This window comes from Oratosquilla oratoria, chromosome 19, assembly GCF_046742065.1.
Source record: "Oratosquilla oratoria isolate Oo_2021 chromosome 19, ASM4674206v1, whole genome shotgun sequence".
Classification (NCBI taxonomy): Eukaryota; Metazoa; Arthropoda; class Malacostraca; order Stomatopoda; family Squillidae; genus Oratosquilla; species Oratosquilla oratoria.
The window spans coordinates 17,309,479-17,329,780 of record NC_134795.1 but is presented as its reverse complement, the minus strand read 5'-3'; the positions used below and the strand labels follow the sequence as shown (position 1 = coordinate 17,329,780).

At 37.7% G+C, this 20,302-nt stretch overlaps 1 protein-coding gene across 3 annotated transcripts in view; it reads right to left on the bottom strand.

Annotated features, from left to right (window-relative positions):
* Nucleotides 1–5,638: 5,638 nt before the first annotated feature.
* LOC143035746 (AMMECR1-like protein) overlaps nt 5,639–20,302 on the bottom strand; it is an 88,478-nt gene continuing 73,814 nt past the window's right edge. Inside the window, exons 5-6 of one of the 3 annotated variants that reach the window (XR_012967327.1) lie at nt 11,187–11,331; nt 5,639–11,076 (exon numbers count right to left, since the gene is read on the bottom strand). Coding sequence is in view for 2 of the 3 variants with exons in the window: in XM_076202666.1 (XP_076058781.1) it covers nt 11,263–11,331 (69 nt within the window). In the remaining variant the exon portion in view is untranslated. Of the gene's footprint in view, nt 11,077–11,111; nt 11,332–11,501; nt 11,564–20,302 lie in introns of those variants that run through there. The other 2 variants (XM_076202667.1, XM_076202666.1) reach the window with 2 other exon arrangements.

Here is a 20,302-nt window from a genome sequence, read left to right as displayed (position 1 = left end):
AATATCGTTTTTCATCTGGTACTATCAATTTTCATCCAGTTTTCTTAAAAAAGGAATCAAACTAATAAGTACAAGCTCTTTCAAATGAGATATGTAGAACTTGTTTTTGAAATGTCACCCATTTATAGCCTACCTCTACTGTAAATATCTGCACAAATTTTCTGTACAACACTATGGGCACTGAGTCACTTGTCTATCAAGGACAACTTAATCCACAATGCTGTGAAAAATAAGAAAGGAAAGATAAGAAAGGAAAGATAAGAAAAAATAGAAAGAAAAATTGTTCAGTTTGCAGAAAGATTTGCTGACAAATTGTTTCTATATTCTCTTAGGCAAACGTTAAGAATGTTATCAGGGACTTAATCCAGAATACTACCAATAAAGCTACAGAAAACATAACACCATTGGAATTCCTGGTCGCCAGAGAGATGCAACTCTTTCAATCCTTAGATATGGCTTTCATTGTCTACCACCAAGAATCTACTCTTGATTGTTATTCCAAATACATTAAATGGGGAGCTGAATTCCCAAGAGTAGATACCAACCAATACTGGGATGCAGAGAACCTTAATTGTAATACAATTTATCAATCACATGCAAACACGAAGACCCATTCCTGTGGTCACTAAATTTATTTGTTTATTTTTTTATTTATGTTTTCTTATTTTTTTTTTTCTAAACCAGTATCATGTGAGAATTTATATCAATTAAGTAAAACTAGACAGGCACATGTGAAAAATATGTTCATTGTAATAAACATGTCCAATAAATAGAATGTTTATGAAAAAAATATATATATAATAATAATAATGTCAACCATGTAAACCTGATACAACTTAAAATAACCTTATAACTGAAATATATTCCAAAATGAACTATGATCCAGTGTTCCCCACTAGTATAGTTTTTGCTGATTAAGTATCTTTTTTTTGCCTTATTCTCAACCATCTACATGATACAAGACTTCATTAATACAAATCAGTTCAATTACAAATTGCTAACCAATTTTTACATCAAGTTTTAGCATAGACAATTAATCTAAATCTGATGCAGCTCTCATGATTTGGTGCCTTAAATGCTTTTACATACAAATGCATTCATTAGTTACCAAACAAGTCAACATTGGATTCTGACTGCCACATCTGACATAACTCTGACCTGATTGCACTTGAAAATACTCACCTTTTCATTCTTGATCCCCTTCTTTTGGCTTCCAAATGAAGTTGTATTGTAGAAACCATACTGGCAGAATCAACAGTGGTTTGTTTTACTAGGGTATTTAGGCAGGAATGGACTTTCATATATGAATTCCTCATTTTCAAAGATAAATGTCATTTGCACTTTTTCTCTTGACATTACTTATATAAATAACATGAAAACATGGTGGTTCTCTGTAAGAACAATGAAAGTTATGTGGCACTGTCTTCATTCTGACATTATCTCTTCATCAAGACATCACCCTACTGCCTTCAAATATCACAATTCACTGACATACTATATTTGAATATATTAAAATATCTAAAACTTTCATTGTGAGATCTTCCATATTAAGTTGGACAACATGAGGTCCTTCCACAGGACTAGGCAGTCTTTAAGGTTTACAAGCGGCAAACAAATCTCCATCACAGGACACATTTGGAAAACTTGCTCTTCTTTCACATACATTACGAAATGTCACTTGCTTCAGCAACAACTTGAATGTGAGCTCTGTAAGCCGCTGGGTTGAAAGACTGGTGATGAAGGGGTGGGTGGGATATCACCCACCGATCACAACACTACCGGACGGGTGACAGGGGGTGAGAGGTTTAGGGCCCTGCCTTTGGTTTACAGGTGGCCCTCTCGAGTTGCCATAGTTTAACTGCCACAAGAATATCTTCTTTTGGTGAATGTAACACTTTTGGCTAATAAAAATGTTAAGGTAAAATTTTCACCTTTGCCAAACCCTATGAGGTTGCTAGCAAAATTGTGTCACATTACCTAACAACCTCACAGTACAAAAATTAGGCCAAATAAGCAGGCCAAGTTAGCTTATGAAGAAATTATTTTACCTGTAATCTTTAAGGAAAAGAAATGAAAGAAAAAAAAAAAAAAAAAAAATTAAATAGGTCATGATGACACATTTAAATTTACCTCATCAAGAATATTCAAAAGTTCAACTGAAGAATATGCAATCACAAATTTTTTCCAGTTGTTTACATGAAAAAAAAAAAAAAAAAAAAAAAAAAAAATTCTATTCCTCATACTAACAATGCTTTATAATAATGTCTGTAATCAATGATATAAAAAACAAGTTGCACTGTTTATGTTCAATTACTTATCATGAGAATACTCAATTGTTCACATGTTCAATAAGAACAGAGTTGAGAACAAACACATTTATTGTTCACCCCCTTCCTGAAATTGTCGAGCATTTGCCAAAAACATGGATGAGCTCTTTTGGCTTCGCTACTCCCGTCCTATGAGCACCAGCTCCACCTCAAGTACTAATAAAAAATAATAAAATAAAATTAATAATCCCAGCCACCATCAAGAGGGAAAAAGCCCCCTAAGAAAAGTGGAGATCTGCTGCCCGGCTCGGTAGAATTCTTCAAGGCAGTGGTGGTAGCACACCCCTCCCTCCTCCTCATCCTCCTCTTCATCATCGTCATCATAGTCGTCCACCATCATTGCGTGAGGACACCACACCTTGTACCCTGAGGTGACATTCGTGCAATTATGGGGGGAGGAATTGTTGACAAACCCTGAGAAGCCCTGTGATGAAGGCTGGTGTGGGTGGTGGTACCCTTGTATAGAATTGTTGCTGTTGGATGTCGTGGATGTGATTGTGGCACTGGCACCATTGGCTCTGTACTGTACAATGTGATGAAGATGGGGGTTTGCGGAAGAGCGAGCGGAAGATGCGAGAATTCCCCCAAAAAGGCCGTCAGCACTGCCCAGCCGGCCACCACCACTACCACCTGATTTGATCTGCCACTGTCTCCTCTGTTTGTGTGGAAGGTGGTGGTGGTGATGGTGGTGGTGGTGATGGTGGTGGTGGAGGTTGTTGTGATGTGGATGATGATGATTGGCATGGATGTGACCTTGCTGCTGCTGCTGCCCTAAAGGACCACCATTGGAGTCTTGGTTGCCTTGGTAGACATTCAGCATACAAGCACTGCCCCCTATAGTCCCATTTAGTCCACTTCCACTGCCTGCACCACAATTGTTATCCAGCCTAAAGTTGAACGAATGCTAGCAGCACCGACTTCGCCAATAGTTCATGTATTCCTGTAGCAAACAAAAATATATATTACTTATTTCATACAACAAACAGAAAAGCATTGCTCTATCATATAATCCATACATATTAAATATATATGATGTAAGCATAAAAAAATACATAGAACAATACTACTGACACTTAGAATGTGTAACCAATACAACCAATAAATCTTAGGCCACAAAATATGTTGCAAAAAAGTAGCTTGTATCAATAAAGTGAAAAACTTTAAATAACAATATCAAAGGAGGACATGTGGTTAAAAATTCATACATTAGTGAAGAGAAATGGAAAAGAGAGGTGTTGAACAGGAATATAACTACTCTAAAATTACTGTATTATGCAAATATCGCTAGACTGCAGATGGTGAAGACCATAACAGACCATGTAATGGTGTACACCCTCTACCTTGGATTTCCATAGATACATTTTTTGTGTATTTCATACTTTTGAAATAAAAATACAATTAATTCAAAATAATATATCATAAGAAAACATCCGTAGCTGCAAGATTCTGAACAATTACCAACATTCAAACGGGTCTCGTGAGGTACAGGTATACAGTATTTAATTCACGTCATGTATACTCACTATGTTCCCCCCCCTCAAAAAAAAAAAAAAAAAAAAAAAAAAGTTTTCCTTTTGCTGCATTTGGAAGGTTAAAAGAATACTATCATTGCATAATTAAGTATATATTTGAGTATCTCAAAACTTATACAAAACTGAAATTAAAAATGAGGTTTGATGATGAAAATAAAAAGTCGTATGAATAAGCAGAACATTTATTCAGCAAGGAATGAACATACTTATATACAATAAATGGGTCATCATACATATACATCAAATGCAATCTACTGTTTGAAATACATCAAAATTCAAATTTCAAATCATACAAGAAATTACATGTTCAAAGATTCAGTACCTCAATCTACAGTGAGCCTTCATTTTACATTGTCTGGTTTATCCTTCTGATAGAAAGATAGACAAAAAAAAAAGAGAGAGAGTAGAGAAAGAGAGAGAGTAGAAAGAAAATGGGGGAGGGAGGGAGAGAGAAAGAGTAGGGGGAGAGGGAGGGAGAAAGAGTGAGGGAGAAAGAAAGAGTAGTTGGAAGAAGGAGTGAGTGAGAGAAAGAGTAGTTGGAAGAGGTAGGGAGAGAGAAAGAGGGGAAGAGGGAAGGAAAGGGAGGTAGAGAGAAAGAGAGGGGGGCAGGAAGGTAGAGATACAGAGATGGGGGAAAGGGAGGTAGAGAGAAAGTGAGGGGGAGAGGGAGGGGGAGGGAGAGAGAAAGAAACAGAGAGGGGGATGGAAGGAGAAAGAAAAAGAAAGATGGGAGGAAGAGAGAAAGAGAGAAGGGAAAAAGGGAGAGAGGGAGGGAGAAAAAAAAGAGGAGGAGGGAGAAAAGAGGGGGAGGGAGAAAGAGGAGGAGAGAGGGAGAAAGAGAGGGGAGAAAGAGAGTTAGAAAGGAATAGAAATGAGAAAGAGAGAAAGAAATAAGAGAGGAGGCAAGAAGAAAGGAGGTGAGCAGAAAGGTGCTGAGTCAAAAGATTAGAGAGCAAAGTGAGGAAGGGTGAGAGAGAGAGAAAGAGAGGGGTGAGGTGATTAGAGAGAATAGGTAGGTGCAAGAGAGTAGAGAAAGGAGAAGGGAGAGTAGAGAAGAGAGAGGTGTGTACATGTGTGGTCTTACATTATAAAATATAGAAATGGAGCTATGCTCATGGGGTCCTGTCTTTTACTCTCCCATTACCGTATTCACGTCTGATTATCATAGGCAATGACGAGTCTGTGCCAGGAGGTGCATAGTTGTGGCCAAAGCCATCACCTTTGCCTTGTGTGCTTTGGGGGACTGTTGGGGGGGGGGGGCAGGTGACAGTCAGTGCTCAAAATCAAAGGCAAGTCCAGGATCTTAACCCACAACCAAGAGACTGCAAAACTAACGTACTTCCAATTTTGCAACTAATACACTCAGTGTCACTCTTAGATTTGAATTCATATATTGTTTCAACTTTGGAGAAAGGGGCAAGAGAGGAGAGAGGGATGAGAGAGAAGATAGAGGGAGAGGGGAGAGACAGGAAGGGATATGAGAGAGAGAGAGAGAGAGAGAGAGAGAGAGAGAGAGAGAGAGAGAGAGAGAGAGAGAGAGAGAGAGAGAGAGAGAGAGAGAGAGAGAGAGAGAGAGAGAGAGAGAGAGAGAGAGAGAGAGAGAGAGAGAGAGAGAGAGAGAGAGAGAGAGAGAGAGAGAGAGGGGAGAGAGAGGGGAGAGAGAGGGGATAGAGAGGGGGAGGGAGAAAAGGAGAGAGCAAGAGAAATTGAAAGGAAAGGGGAGGGAGGAAATGGGGTGGGAGGGATGGAGGGAGGGATGGAGGGAGGGAAGGGGGGGGGAGAGAGACTGGGAAGGAAAGGGGAGAGAGAGACAGGGTCCCAAGGTGGGTAAGTGCTGCCCCAGGGTGAGTCGAAAAGTGTCCCCCCCCCCCACACACACACCACCACCTTACACATCTGATGGTCACTAGCACGATTCACATGTAACGTTCATCCACAAAACAATGTTTATACACACAACTCATGAATAAATAAATCCTGCATTACAAGTACATTAGGGGGAATTTGCTTTACCTTCTTTTCACCAAAAGTGCCCGCCCCTCCCCTTGTCAGGGCCCTGGGGAGAGAAACTGAGAGGGGGTGGGAGAGAATGAAACGGACAGAGGACGAAGAGGAGGAGATGCATGAGAGAGAGAAAAATGAGAAAAGAGGAGAGGGAGAGATATTCAGAGTACTTCTACAGTTCATAAACAAACCAAATCCTTTCAACCAACCCTTGCTTTTCAGCACCTCAGAGATGAAGTGTTGCCATGTCCATTACAATTCTCAGGTCAAATGTAATACCCTGGGGCTGAGCTCATTGATAGCAGGGCCTGACTGCCAAAGCCACTTTATCCCTATCACTCTAGATAAGTGGTTATTAACCTGTACCCCCAAGGGGTATGAAACCTTGAATCTGGGGGTACGAGACAAGATAGCCAGTGCAATGGTACTGTATAATTTCCATGAGAAAGCAAAGTAAAGTTTGTATCACTAATCATTTTCATATGTTTCATTGTATTTAAATTGGATGGGGGTACGAGGATTTTTTCAGAGATGCCAAGGGGTACAGGCAGTGAAAAAGGTTAAGAACCACTGCTCTAGATGTTGACTTCCACATTTATTCCTTCTTTAATCAACACACATTCATCCCTTCACCTGTGCACTCCAATCTTTTGTGTTTTCTCTACTCTGAAAAACGGATACTCCATGTGCATCCAAAGCACACTTTACCACATCCATCTCTCATCCTTGATCGTACTTCCAAGCTAACTTCGTCCACTTCTGCTTTTCATCCTTTGTTAGTCATTCCTTGTTCATTCTTACCATATGCCCAAACCATCTTGGTACTCTATTCTACTCTGATCATTTTCTTCCCACCTCTGTTCTCTGCCCCACCTACACAGAGCTCTATCCACTCTAGTTAACATCTATCACACTTCTCAAACACCATCTAAAAAATGTACAGTCCCTTCCATATGTCTCTTGTACTCCTGTCTCTGGTCCATACAGCACCATGGGTACAACTGGTCCTTTCTACAACCTTTTGTTTGTGTTCATCCCCAAGTACCTATTTCTCATAGCACTTTTCATTCTGCACACAATAAAGGTGGCTTTTAATTACTTGGATGAGGTAATGGTAAAGAAAATACTAGTCACACTGATAAGACCAAGATTGGATTATGCAGCAACACTATGGACACTCAGTACAAAAAAGAATACAAAGAAAATAGAAAGAATCCAAAGAGCAGCAACAAAGATCCAACACTTTCAAAATTGACATATGAGTAAAGATTGTCTAAACTGGAATTACCAACCTTGGAACAAAGAAGAGAAAGAGGTGATCTGTTGGCCATTTATAGAATTATGAAAGGCATGAAAGTCCTTGATAGAGAAGACATTAAATTGGGATAGAAGAAAAATAAAGGGACATGAAAATAAACTCAAAAAGGACAGTTATAGAGGAGATCTGGAGAAAAAAAAAAAAATCCACACAGCGCTGGATGTCTGGAACAAATTGGATGAAACAATAGTGTGTGGAAACACCATACATGGATTTAAGAACAAACTAGATGTTGCGAGATACAGACGGGTCACCATGAGCATAGCTCCCCTTCCTGTATTACACAACTAGGTAAATACACACATTTACTTGGTTTCTTTACTTTATAATCTATCTCCATATTCATTTCCATATCTAGTCATATGCAACCCAATATTCGAGTCTCCACTTCATTAAGTCTCTCACCCTTAACATGTTCAACCTACCAATGCCATAATTTCTTGAATCTTTATATGTTTGCCTACATTTATTCATGACCTACTACTTTTACACACCTTCACATACTGAGTCACTAACTGATTCAGACTCTCCTCAAATTCAGGCAAAAGTAAAACATTATACACAAATAACAGATTCATTTCCCTAGTCCTTTTATTCTTAACCACCAATTCCAAATCTCTGCATTTCATTCTTGTATTCATCTCCTTTATTACTCCAACTATATACACATTGAACAATCATGGAGAAGGGCTGGAGATATCATCCCAGAAATCTAGGATAGGGCATTCTAAGAAGGCTTCCCCTTCAGGAATTTTGCTTTTGTTAGTGGATTTGACTCTAAAGTACGCTTTATGATATTCAAAATCATTAGAGAAGTCTTCTTAGGATGCCCTATCCTAGGTTTCTGGGATATCTCCAGCCCTCTTCCCTCCTGAAATCGCATCATGTATCTCTTGATTTTGGGCTTGGCTACCTTCAACATTTCACTAATCTTTTTAGTTCTGTGGTCTGCCTTTTTTAATCCAATGATTTCGGCAATTATATCTTTCAATGATTCTTTTATAGGGGCCATGGTAATGATACAGACCCAATGGAAATGAAGAAAACCAGTGTGTAAAAAGGCAAGATTCTGAAGAGAGGTGTTACCTGTAAATGCTCTTCCCATGGCAGTGCAGGAGCGACTGGCTGAGTTCTCCCTCATGTTCCACTCTGTTGGACCAGTGTGACAGCAGGGAGTTGCCAGATGCATTCTATCTACATAATTTCACCTCAGAAAATGTCTTCCTATTTTTGTTATGAATAATTGGCTGGAGGGAGTATGTATTGCATACTTTTGATGAGTACTGTAGGTATGATAAATTGAGAGTGGGAGACAGGACCCTATGAACATTGGTCTTTTCCTGTATGCTACAATTAGATAAACATACACACACACACACACACACACACAAGAAAAGGACCTAGGAGTAATCATCACCAAAGACAAGTAGATAAACAAAATAGTTGGAGAAACCTACAATCTGTTAAGATCAATAAAGGTGGCTTTTAATTACTTGGATGAAGAAATGATAAAGAAAATACTAGTCACACTGATAAGGTCCAAGACTGGAGTACATGGTAGTGACACTATGGACTTCCAGAGGAAAAAAAAGAAAAAAAAAAAAAAAAAAAAAAAAAAGACAAAGACAAAGATCCCAACACTTTCAAACCTGACATATGAGTAAAGATTGTCTAAACTGGAATTACCAACCCTGGAACAAGAGGAGAAAGAGGGGATCTGTTGGCCATTTATAGAGTTATGAAAGGCATGGAAGGCCTTGTTAGAGAAGACTTATTAAATTGGGAGAGAAGAAAAACAAATCATGAAAAGAAACTCAAAAAGGACAGTTACAGAAGATATCTGGAGAGAGAGAGAGAGAGAGAGAGAGAGAGAGAGAGAGAAAACTTTAAACACAGAGTGCTAGATGTCTGGAACAAATTGGACAAAGGAATAGTGTGTGCAAACACTATATATGAATTTAAGAACAAACTAGATGTTGTGGGATTCAAAGACAGGACACCACAAGCATAGCTCCCCTTCCTGTAGAATACAACTAGGTAAGTACACACACAAAATATTTCAGATAATAATATGATGAAATACCTTCCATAAAAATGATTTCTAGTATAAGCATACCTACAAATTAAGAATTAAAAACAAAAATGTTCAGTACATCTTTAGCGATAACTAATACCTATAAGACAATGAAGGAGACTATGATCATTTCTACCATTATGTGAACTAATGATGGGTATCTGCAAGATGGATAACAAAGAAAATCTTCCTGCCACCTATCAGACTTCAACATCCTCACCTCCATTTGAAAGTTGAGCCATGTAGGGCCAACATTTAACATCTGGACTGGCCTCAGGATCTGTCAACTTCAACTGCATTTTCCATCTTTTTACATAAGGAGAGCTGACAGCTGGTGATGGCTCTCTTACAACCATAAGCTGGTGACAGATATTATCCCACATTTATGCAATACAATTTTTTTTTCCCCAGAGTGATTTATAGGAGGGCCAGAGGAATATTGTTAGCAAATGTGGGGTAGTGGGTTTCCTATCAGTGAAACCAGATTCAACAATTATTTTTATTACTATCACTTGACTAGCACTGATATCTTTGTTTTTATATTTATTCTGCTGTCCTGCTGAATTATCACTTGCCATTTGAAAAGCTCTTACTTCATCCTACTAAAAGAACTCATGAAAGCCAATAGTAGCCTTGTTAAGGTCTAAAGTTCCATGCTCTGTATACTTTCTTTAAATGCTTTGAAAGATTCGGAGTCAAACTACATCTTGATACTGTTGCAACAGTTACTGTTGCAACAGTTACAACAGCCCTTTTGACTATACTTCCTCTTCTATTGCAAACCTTTTCCTGCTAAGTGCAAAGATTTTTTCAATTACATTAATCTTTTAACAGTATAAACTTTTGAAACCAAGTTTTTCTTTAAAATTCCACAATTATTGCCACTAATACAAGATAAGATTTTATTGTATAATTTATTTTCGCACTGACAATATAGAAGAGGATGTATGGTATCTGATCACTTATCCAATTACAATTCTAAGAAGCACCTCAAAACAAATTTGTACAGTATGTACTTTCCTACAAGTCTCCATCTGTAGAAACTTCACTTCTTTTAAGTTTTTGTCCCACAGCATGAACTACCTGCTACAAGGTGATGTCATTGAACAAATACACCTACATTTGTGGTCATAACATCTACTGATGAACTATTGGTACTATCCTACTGAACATGACAATATTTTGTTTATTAAATCATGTACTTGTAATGCATTATTTGGAATGTAAAAAGTACCTAATCTACCAATGCATTCAGTGCATAAAATGTAATGATTTCAATTACAGTACATGGAGAGTACACGTAGACTACTGTAAGACAAATCTTTCACACCTTTTGCAGATATCCTGAGACTGGGGCTTACATAATATGTGCACACTCAATAATAATAACTGCCTTGAAAATCACAGGTCCAAGTAATCTGCCTTCATGATCATTTGGGTCTTAATGCAAAGGATGAAAACCTCATAGTAATCTACAGGTTCCAGCATATATATTTCTATGAGATCATCCAATAACAGCCATATTTGAACAATACTCCACTGTCACTATTCATTACAATCAGAATATCTGCCCTACCTAGCAATACCTCACCAGTCTTAAAAATCTAATTATCGAGTAGATGATTTAGTAGTTAACTTAGCAGTTTTTCTTCCTTTCATTTATGAACTTCACTTCCAGTATTCTATTACACTATTTCTTTTTCTGCTCAAAAACAAGTCTGAGATTGATTATGAATGGCAGTTATGTTAATGTCAGAATGTGTCGCTGGTGACAAGAAGAGGGAAGTATGTTATCTAATACTCAGCATAAGGTTTTCATACCTGAAAAAACAAGTAAAATTCAAACAACATGAAATATCTAAAATATTAAGAACAGCAAAACTATACGCACCAGTGCTAAACCACTCTAAGAACAGGTTACTTTCCCTTACTTTTCAATCTTCTCAATTCATTCATAATGGTCCAGTTTCATTTTGAGATGCATAAAGGCAGTTTCCAGCTTCTATTTCAGTAATGTAGAAGTTTCTTTGGCCTTGTTAGTGCCTTTCCTTGATTTGCTTTTATTTCCTGTATCATCTGAAAATTCAAATAGAAAAAAATCTAAACATATAAGCAGTAGCCTTTAATCATGACTGAGTGTATTTTTATTTTCAATGCAAAACTAATTCAATCATCTTTGAAAGTTAGTGATTCATATATTTCAGTTTAATTAATGAACTGTACTCATGCAATTTCATTGTATTTACTTCTGGTGCAAGATTCTCATTCTCATAATCTCTTCATTAATCATTTCCTTGCTTGCTGATATCTGTGATGAAGAACTTTTGCTTGAATGGTCTTCATAAATTTTTGAATGGTCCATGCTCTCTCACTTTGTACAAAAAAAGCTGTGCACACTTATGAACACACATCATATCCATCATTTGCACCCACGTGTTTTCAAAGAGGATGCACACTTTTGACATTTTCTTTAAAGAAAACATTTATTCACAGCTCATATATACACTAAAAACACTCAAAAAATATAGTAGTGTACTTCCTATTTCACCACCACATCTGTAAAACAAAGTTATTTGGTTAGAGCTACCACTTCAAAAGCCTGAAGTTTCAAAAGCCTGAAGACCTCGTAAAAGAAAATAAAATAAAAAAGGAAAAATAAAATAAAAGACAAAAGAAAAGAAAAAGTAGAAAAAAAAAATAAATAAAAGAGCTTATGTGGAAAAGACAAAACATTACCTTGGACTTATCACAAATTTGTCTTGATGGCCTATCCTCCAAGAAGAAAGATTTTAACACATGAAAAACAACCTAACTGATGTTGTGGACTGAACCATATCTTCTGCGACATTTACTTCTAGAAATGGGATTACACCTGTACCTTAGACACCAACTTCCAACTCAATTTCTACATGCTCTAGAAATCACATCACTCTAGGGAGGTTGTGCGTCATACATATTTTAAGACACTTGTATATGCACAAGTCTTATACAAGCTTTTGTCCAAGTTGCTAAATTCTTTTCTCAATTTAATTTCTCCAAGAGAACATATGAAACCATATTCTAAATAAATTTGCTTTAAATGTATGATGAGATGACCTTAACAAAATATATTATATCCTTGTTATTGGAGATGATAACCTAAGCAAGATGTACATAAAACTGGTAACTAGAGATTAGCTTCCATAAATAGAAGAACAATTTCTTTTATCAATGTATTTTTTGTTCATTTTCAATGTAATTTGCAATTATGTTCTGCTGCTCAAAACTTAATCAAAGTTATGGCTTAGCATATTTCTAGATAAAAGGTTTGAAACAGGAAGTGAGGAAGAGAGGAGTTTGAATGTGTTTGAGATGAGGTGTCTGAGAAGTATGATGGGGGTTACCAGGCTAGATAGAATGAGAAATGAGGAGGTGAGGAGGAGAACAGGGGTGGTAAGGGAGTTGGGAGATAGGGTTGATGAAAGAGTATTAGGATGGTTTGGACATATGGTAAGAATGAGTGAAGAAAGACTAGTAAAAGAGGTATGGAAGGCAGAAGTGGGGGGGAGTGAACATGAGGGGGCGTCCTAAGATGAGATGGATGGATGGGGTGAAGGGGGCTTTGGGGAAGAGGGGAATGTCTGTTGAGGAAGGATGGGAGAGGACAGAAGACAGGGGTGAATGGAGAATGGTTGTATATGGATGATGTTGTGATGCATGAGGTGGAATGGGTGGGGGAATGGAGGGTGATGTAGTATGTGTGAGAAAATTTTGATGCAGCCCAAAGGGATTTCTCCCCACCTTCTCCTTTTCTGCATGGGGTGACGGAGAATCTAAGAGCAAACTGGATGTGGAGAGATACAAAGACGGGACACCACGATCTTAGCTCCCCCTACCTATTAGATACAACTAGGTAAATATCCATGCGAAAATAAAAAAAATCCCTTTCAAAGAAATAGTACAACAGCACGTAGAAGAGAATGCAAAGGAAACAGTAATTAAGGTAATTAAAGAAAAGGAAAACTGGGTGAGAGACACAGTGGATAAAAAGAAGTGCATTGTGGTTTACGGTGTCAAAGAAAAATATAATGTACACAAATACCAAAGAGAAAAAGAATAGAAAGAACTTATGAAGGAAATACTGAGAGCAGTTCAGGACGTGGGTCAAGAATTGGAGAAGGAAATTGACAATGGGCATAGAATGGGTACATACTCCAAAGAAAAAACATTATAGGCCAATGAAAATCAAACTAAGGACTCAAGTGATAGCTGAAGAGATACTATCAAAAGCAGCAAAACTAGCAAACAATGAAAACTACAAAAATGTGTAGATAAAAAAGGAAATGAATGATGAATAGAGAACAATAGGGCACTAAGAAATGAAGCTTAAAAAAAAAAAAAAAAAAAAAGACAAGATTGGTGACTGATTATTTTTTTTAAAGTGGATCTGAGACTAAAAGAATAGTACATCAAAAAAATGGAAAAAAAAAACCACCTAAAAGTGGCATACACAAACATGGATGGTATTTCTGGAATAAATGAATTAAATGACTATCTGTTAATAGAGAAACCATAATGGGAATTGTGGACACAAAATTGAATGTTCCTATACAATCAAGTATGGTGGGACAAGGATTATACAACCATTGGTTGAAGAATAGAATGGACAAGCAGGGGGGAAGAGTCATGTTACTGACTATAAAGGGCTTATATGTGATAAAGACAACAGAAGGTAAAGAAAATGTGGAAATGATCACAAAGTTGAAAATAGCAGTATGAAAAGCAGAAAGTTTATAGTAGTATATGTGTCCCCAAAAAAGGCTTGGTCTGATAGTGATCACTCAAAATTATTGGATGACACAAAATGAATTATCTGAGATATTAACAGATGGAGGAAACATAGTAATTATGGGTGATTTTAAAGCAAAGGAAATAAATTGGGAAGAATTGACAATAAAAGGTGGAGAGGAACTCTGGGGCAACATTCTACTAGATTTGACCATTGATTATACATTGACTCAATGGGTTAAGGAAAACACTAGATATAGAAACAATGAAGAACTATCGAGACTAGACTTGATATTCATTTCTGAGCGTGCAATTATGGACCAATGGGGAAGAGTGACCACATAATAATAGAGTTCGAACTCAAGGAACAAAATAATGTGAGAAGAAATGAGAAACACAGAGAAGGATGATTAATGTACAACAAAACTTTGTAAAACTTAGAAAAAAATTCAAAACACTAACTGGGAAAAAATTTCAAATAATGAAACAAAGATGGAAGAGAAATGGAACATATTTAAGGAAAAATACAAGGAGGGAACAGATAAATATGTACCTAGGAAGAAACAAAAAAGGGTTTACATAAAGTGTTGGTATAACAAAAAGTGTAGTGGTGCTAAATATAGAAGAAACAAAGCCTGGAAAAGATGGAAAAAAAAAGACAAAAAAATGACCAAATGGCAAATATACATCAAACTGAGAAATGAATATGTTGATATATGTGGAGAGGAAAAAAGAAACTATGAAAAAGATATAACAGACAAATGCAAAGACCAACCCAAACTATTTTACAGATAAGTAAATGACAAACTAAAAGATAAACATGAAATAGTGAAACTGTGTGAAGGAAACAAAGAATATACAGAAGCTGTAGAAATGGCTGAAGTAATGACCAGGCATTTTAGGTCTGTATTTACTATTGAAAGCTCACAAATTTGGGATGAAGGACAGCAAGAAGGATCCCCTAAAATGAAAGAAATAATGGTAACACAGAGAGAAACAAGAAACCAAATAAAGAATCTTGACATTAGAAAGTCATTTGGGCCCGATGGAATAGTGAACTGGATACTGACTTTGACTTCTCACTTAAAGAAGGTAAAGTACCACAGGATTGGAAAAATGCAAATATTGTACCAATATATAAAGGCGACAAAGAAAATCCAACAAATTATAGACCAGTATCCCTTACAAACACAATTGCAAAAATGTTATTAAAAATAAATGGATTAAACACTTGGAAGAGAATACTATACTAAACCCTAAACAATTTGGATTTAGAAGTGGAAGATCATGTACTACAAACTTAATATGCTTTTACTCACGATTAATAGAAACAATATAAGAGACTGATGGGCAGATTGTGCTTTCTTGGATTTACAAAAGGCTTTTGACAAAGTACCACACAAAAAGCTACTAAGAAAAATTGAAACAATAGGTGGAATACAAGGAAAATTATTGGAATGGATGAAAGACTTCTTGAACAGAAGAAAAATAAGGGTGGTACTTAAATACAAGGACTCAAGTTGGGAAGATATTATAAGCGGAGTCCCACAAGGCTCTGTATTGGCTCCGATAATGTTTGCTATTCATATAAATGACATGGATGAAGGCGTGGAATGTTATATGAGCTACTTTGCAGATGATGTGAAACTATTAAAGAGAATAAGTACAGAGGAAGATTGCAAATCTTTTCAAGAAGACCTAGACAAAGTCTGGAAATGGAGTCAGGAGTGCGAAGTGAATTTTAACATTAAGAAATGCAGTATAATGGAATTTGGAAAAAGCAAAAATAGAATCTTGGGTCAATATAAAATTGGTACAATGGAACTAAGAAAAAAAGTAAACTCAGAGAGGGGCCTAGAAGTAACTATTTCTAATGACATAACACCAGACAAACATGCTGTGATGCATGAGGGGGAGTGGGTGGGGGATGGGGGGTGAAGAAGTATGTATGAGAAAAAATTTGATGCAGCCCGAAGGGATTTCTCCCCGTTTTCTCTTTTTCTGCATGAGGGGACGGAGAGGGGGGGTCGCTGAATTTATGAAGTGGCCTTGCTGTGGATGTGCTGTGTCTTGTGACACTGCTTCTGACCCAGGGCAGTGGACAGGATGCAGGGATGACCCATCATCCAGGAGGTGCCAAGATAAGAGGGAGGGAGGAGGGTGGAGGGGAGTGGAATATATAGGAAATGGAATGGGTAGGAGTGGTTTCTATGCCTTTTTCTTTTTGGCTACCCCCTGTGTAAGGGGGAAAAAGCCTTTGGTATATGTAAGATCAATGAAAGTGGTCTTTGACTACATGGATGAAGAGATGGTAAAGAAAATACTAGTTACACTGATAAGACCAAAATTGGAATATGCAGCATCTCTATGGACACATGGTCCCCCCCCCAAAATAAAAAAAAAATAAAAAAATAAAAAAATAAATAAATAAATAAAAATAAAGAAACTAGAAAGAATTCAAAGAGCAATGACAAAGATGGGACCAACAATTTGCAATTTTGACATACAAAGATTGGACAAACTAAATTTGATAACCATTTACAGAATTATGAAAGGGATGGAAATTCTTCAGAGGGATGACCTACTAATATGGGACAGAAGAGCTACAATAGGACACAAGAAGAAACTTAAGAAGGACAGTTACACAAGAGATCTGAAAAAGAATAGCTTTTCATACAGAGTAATAGATATCTGGAACAAACTGGAAGAGGAAACAGTGGGTGCTACAACTATATATGACTTTAAGAGTAAACTGGATGTGGAAAGATACAACAGTGGGTCACTATGAGCATAGTTCTCCTCCTGCAAGATACAACTAGGTAAATACAGACATATACCAATGGGTTAGGGATGAAATGGGTGGGAGTGTTTTTATGCCTTTCCCTTTGTGGCTACCTCCCTTGGAAGGGGGAAAAAGCCTTGGTATATGTATGTATGTATGTACCAATGGGTTTTTCCCCTTTACAAGGGATGTAGCCAAAGTCAAAGGCATAAATCCACTCCCACCAAATCCATCCCCACATACTCCTCTCCCATTCACCATCCCTCCCTCCTTTTCTTGGCTCCTCCTGGATGACAGGTCATCCCTGCATCTTCCCCACTGCCCTGGGTCAGAAGCAATGTAGCAAGACACAGCACATCCACAGCAAGGCCACTTTATTTAATCAGTGACCTCCCCCTCTTCATCCTCTCATGAAGAAAGAGAGGATGGGGAGATCCCTTTGGGCGGCATCAAAATATAATTCACAAATACTCCCTCCCCCACCAACTCCTTTCCATGCATCACAGCATCTCCCATACACAACCACTCTCCACTCACTCCTATCTTCTGTCTCCTCCCGTCCTTCCTCAACAGACATTCCCCTTTCCCAATGCCCCTTTTGCCCCCATCCATCCATCTCATCCTTGATTGCCCCCTCATGTTCACTCCTTCCACCTCTGCCTTCCTCTTTTACTAGTCTTCACTTCACTCGTCTTCCATGTGTCCAAACCATCCCAATACTTTTTCATCAACTCTCCCAACTACCTTTCCAACCCTGCTCTCCTCACCTCCTCGTTTCCCACTCTATCCAGCTTAGTAACCCCTACCATACTTCTCAGGCATTTCATCTCAAACACATTTAAACTTTTCCTCTTATATTCCATGTTTCTGCCCCATACAGTGGTGTCAGCACAATCACTCCTTCATACAATCTCCTCATTACAATTTTTAATTCCCCAGGGAATTTACTTGCTTTTCTCAATCTACATTCTACCTCCACTTCCATTCCTCCCTTTCTTGCTACATTTGCACCCACCTAAAGTTATCCACTTCCTCCAGTCTCTCTCCCTTAATACTCACTTCCAATTTGCTGCCATCCTCTCCACTTATACATTTCATCACCTTACTTTTACCCATATTCATCATCAACTTCCTTTTTTTTGCACATCTTCCCAAACTCTGTCACTAACTTAATCCCTCTTCTGACCCTGCTACAAGCACAGTGTCATCAGCAAACAACAATTGGTTTATCTCCCATTTTTCTTTCTTTAATCATCTCCAATCCCTGGCCCATTACCCTTGCATTTACCTCTCACAGCACCCCATCCATGTATAAATTGAACAGCCAAGGCAACATAACATAGCCCTGGCAAAGTCCCACCTTTACCTCAAACCACTCACTTTCTCCTTTTCTAATACTCTCATAAAAACTCTTGACTGCTCTTAACAGCTTTCCTCCTATCCCATATGCCTGCAATTCCTCCCACAGTGCCTTCCTCTCTACCCTGGCATAAGCCTTTTCCAAATCCATACAGGCCCAAAAAAACATCCTTACCTTTTCCTAAAGCTCTCACATATCTGCCTTACCACAAAAATCTGATCCACACAACCCCTACCTGTCCTAAACCCACACTGTTCCTCACCAATTACTCCCTCTCTTCCTCTTTATCAAAACCTTCCCATAAGCCTTCCAAACTACATTCAACAAACTGCAACTACTACACTCACACTTGTCCCCTTTTACTTTGCAAAGCAGAATTATACAGGCACTTCCCAAATCCTCTGGCACTACCCTCTTTTTGACAAACATTAAACAACCTCATCAGCCAGTCCAGCATCACTGTACCTCCCTCTTTTTGACACTCATCTAACCCAGGTGCCTTACTTAATCTCACCATTTTAATAACTGCTTTCACCTTATCTTTCTTTATTTCTCCTCTATTTTCCTCAATAATTACTGTCATTTTCTTAGCGCTTCCCATTGCAACTTCCCCTCCCTATCCTCCTTCACGTTTAGCAACTCCCTAAAATACTTTGCACATCTTCCTCTTAGTGCCATCTCTTCCATCATCTCTCCATCTGCACCTTTTACCCATTCTTCTCTACTTGATTCTCCTCTCTTAATTTCTTTCCAAAACATCTTTTTATTATTTTCAAATTTTCTGTCAGTCTTACCCCATTTCACATCTGCTCTCCTCTTTGCCTCCTTTATCTTATACTTTACTTCTCTTTTCTTTGTACCTCTCATATGATTTTCTTGTCCTATTTATATATACATACACACATATATAAGTACAAATTTATATAAATAGTATATATATACACTCGACCCTCCATTTAACGGACAAATGCGTGCAAGGACTTATCCATTTCAGCCAAATCTAAACAGAATGGACTGGATTGATAAATAACGGACAAATTACAATTGTTGGCAATTTGATATGATATACATTTATTGGTTTCTTTTACTGTACCTGAAAATAATATGGTAATATTGTATTATTGATTAGTTTTAGCATACACAACAGGTAAATACAAAATAAATGAACAGAAATAAAGTTCTTTCTTGGGCAGCATGGTGCCGGTACGGGTTGATGCATTACGGTAAAGTTTTGAGCAACAATATACATACATACATATATACACACAAATATGTCCATATATATATATATATATTTATATATGGAAAGATGGTGAAATATATGCAGAACAGTTGAAGTTTTTATTCACTGATGTTTTGTCCTTACCAGGACATTCTCAAAGTACATACAATTTCAGGAAACCCACAACTTATACTTCATCCTTGCCATGCCCCCTTCCGCCGCCTCCATACCCTCATCTATCCTCTATACTTCTCTGATGACTCCATCCATGTCATGCTCCCCTCTGTCTGCCTCTCTGTCCTCCTTGATGAATCTGATTGCTGGTGCTGCTAACTTTATGAACTTATCCCTATGATTAATGCAGGGGTGGGAAGCAATATTGGCTGCCTCAGCTATTTTCCTTTTCTTTTTTGCTAGTCTTTTATTGATTTATATTTTTTTTTAGCACATCTATCGTTCCAGTCTGGAAGCTGACCATATTAGTCCAAATAAACCACTAGCGAGTTGGAGGTTTAGTGAGCTCTGACGTAATTTCTGTGTTCATGTGTTCATAGTTCTATTGATCATCCTGTCTCTCCATAATACCCTAATTGGCAACCCTCACATGGTGTATTGTAGACTGCGCCTTCCTCTATTACTTTTTCTATGTTCTTATTCTTGCTCCTGACAACCTCTCCTAATCATTTACCCATGGAACAAGCAATTCTCACACCCCCTTTTGTGAGAATTTGTCCTAACTCCCCCATATACTTTGAGTTGGAAACAGACAAAATCCCATTTTTGCCCTCCTCGGACCAGCTGTCCATCCTTCTTATTACTGTTGCTTTCTCTATTAATATGTGGAGTAATCTTTCCAGGTACATGAGCTTTATGAACACTTTGAAAATATATTTAATTTCATAGTCCAGAGACTCTT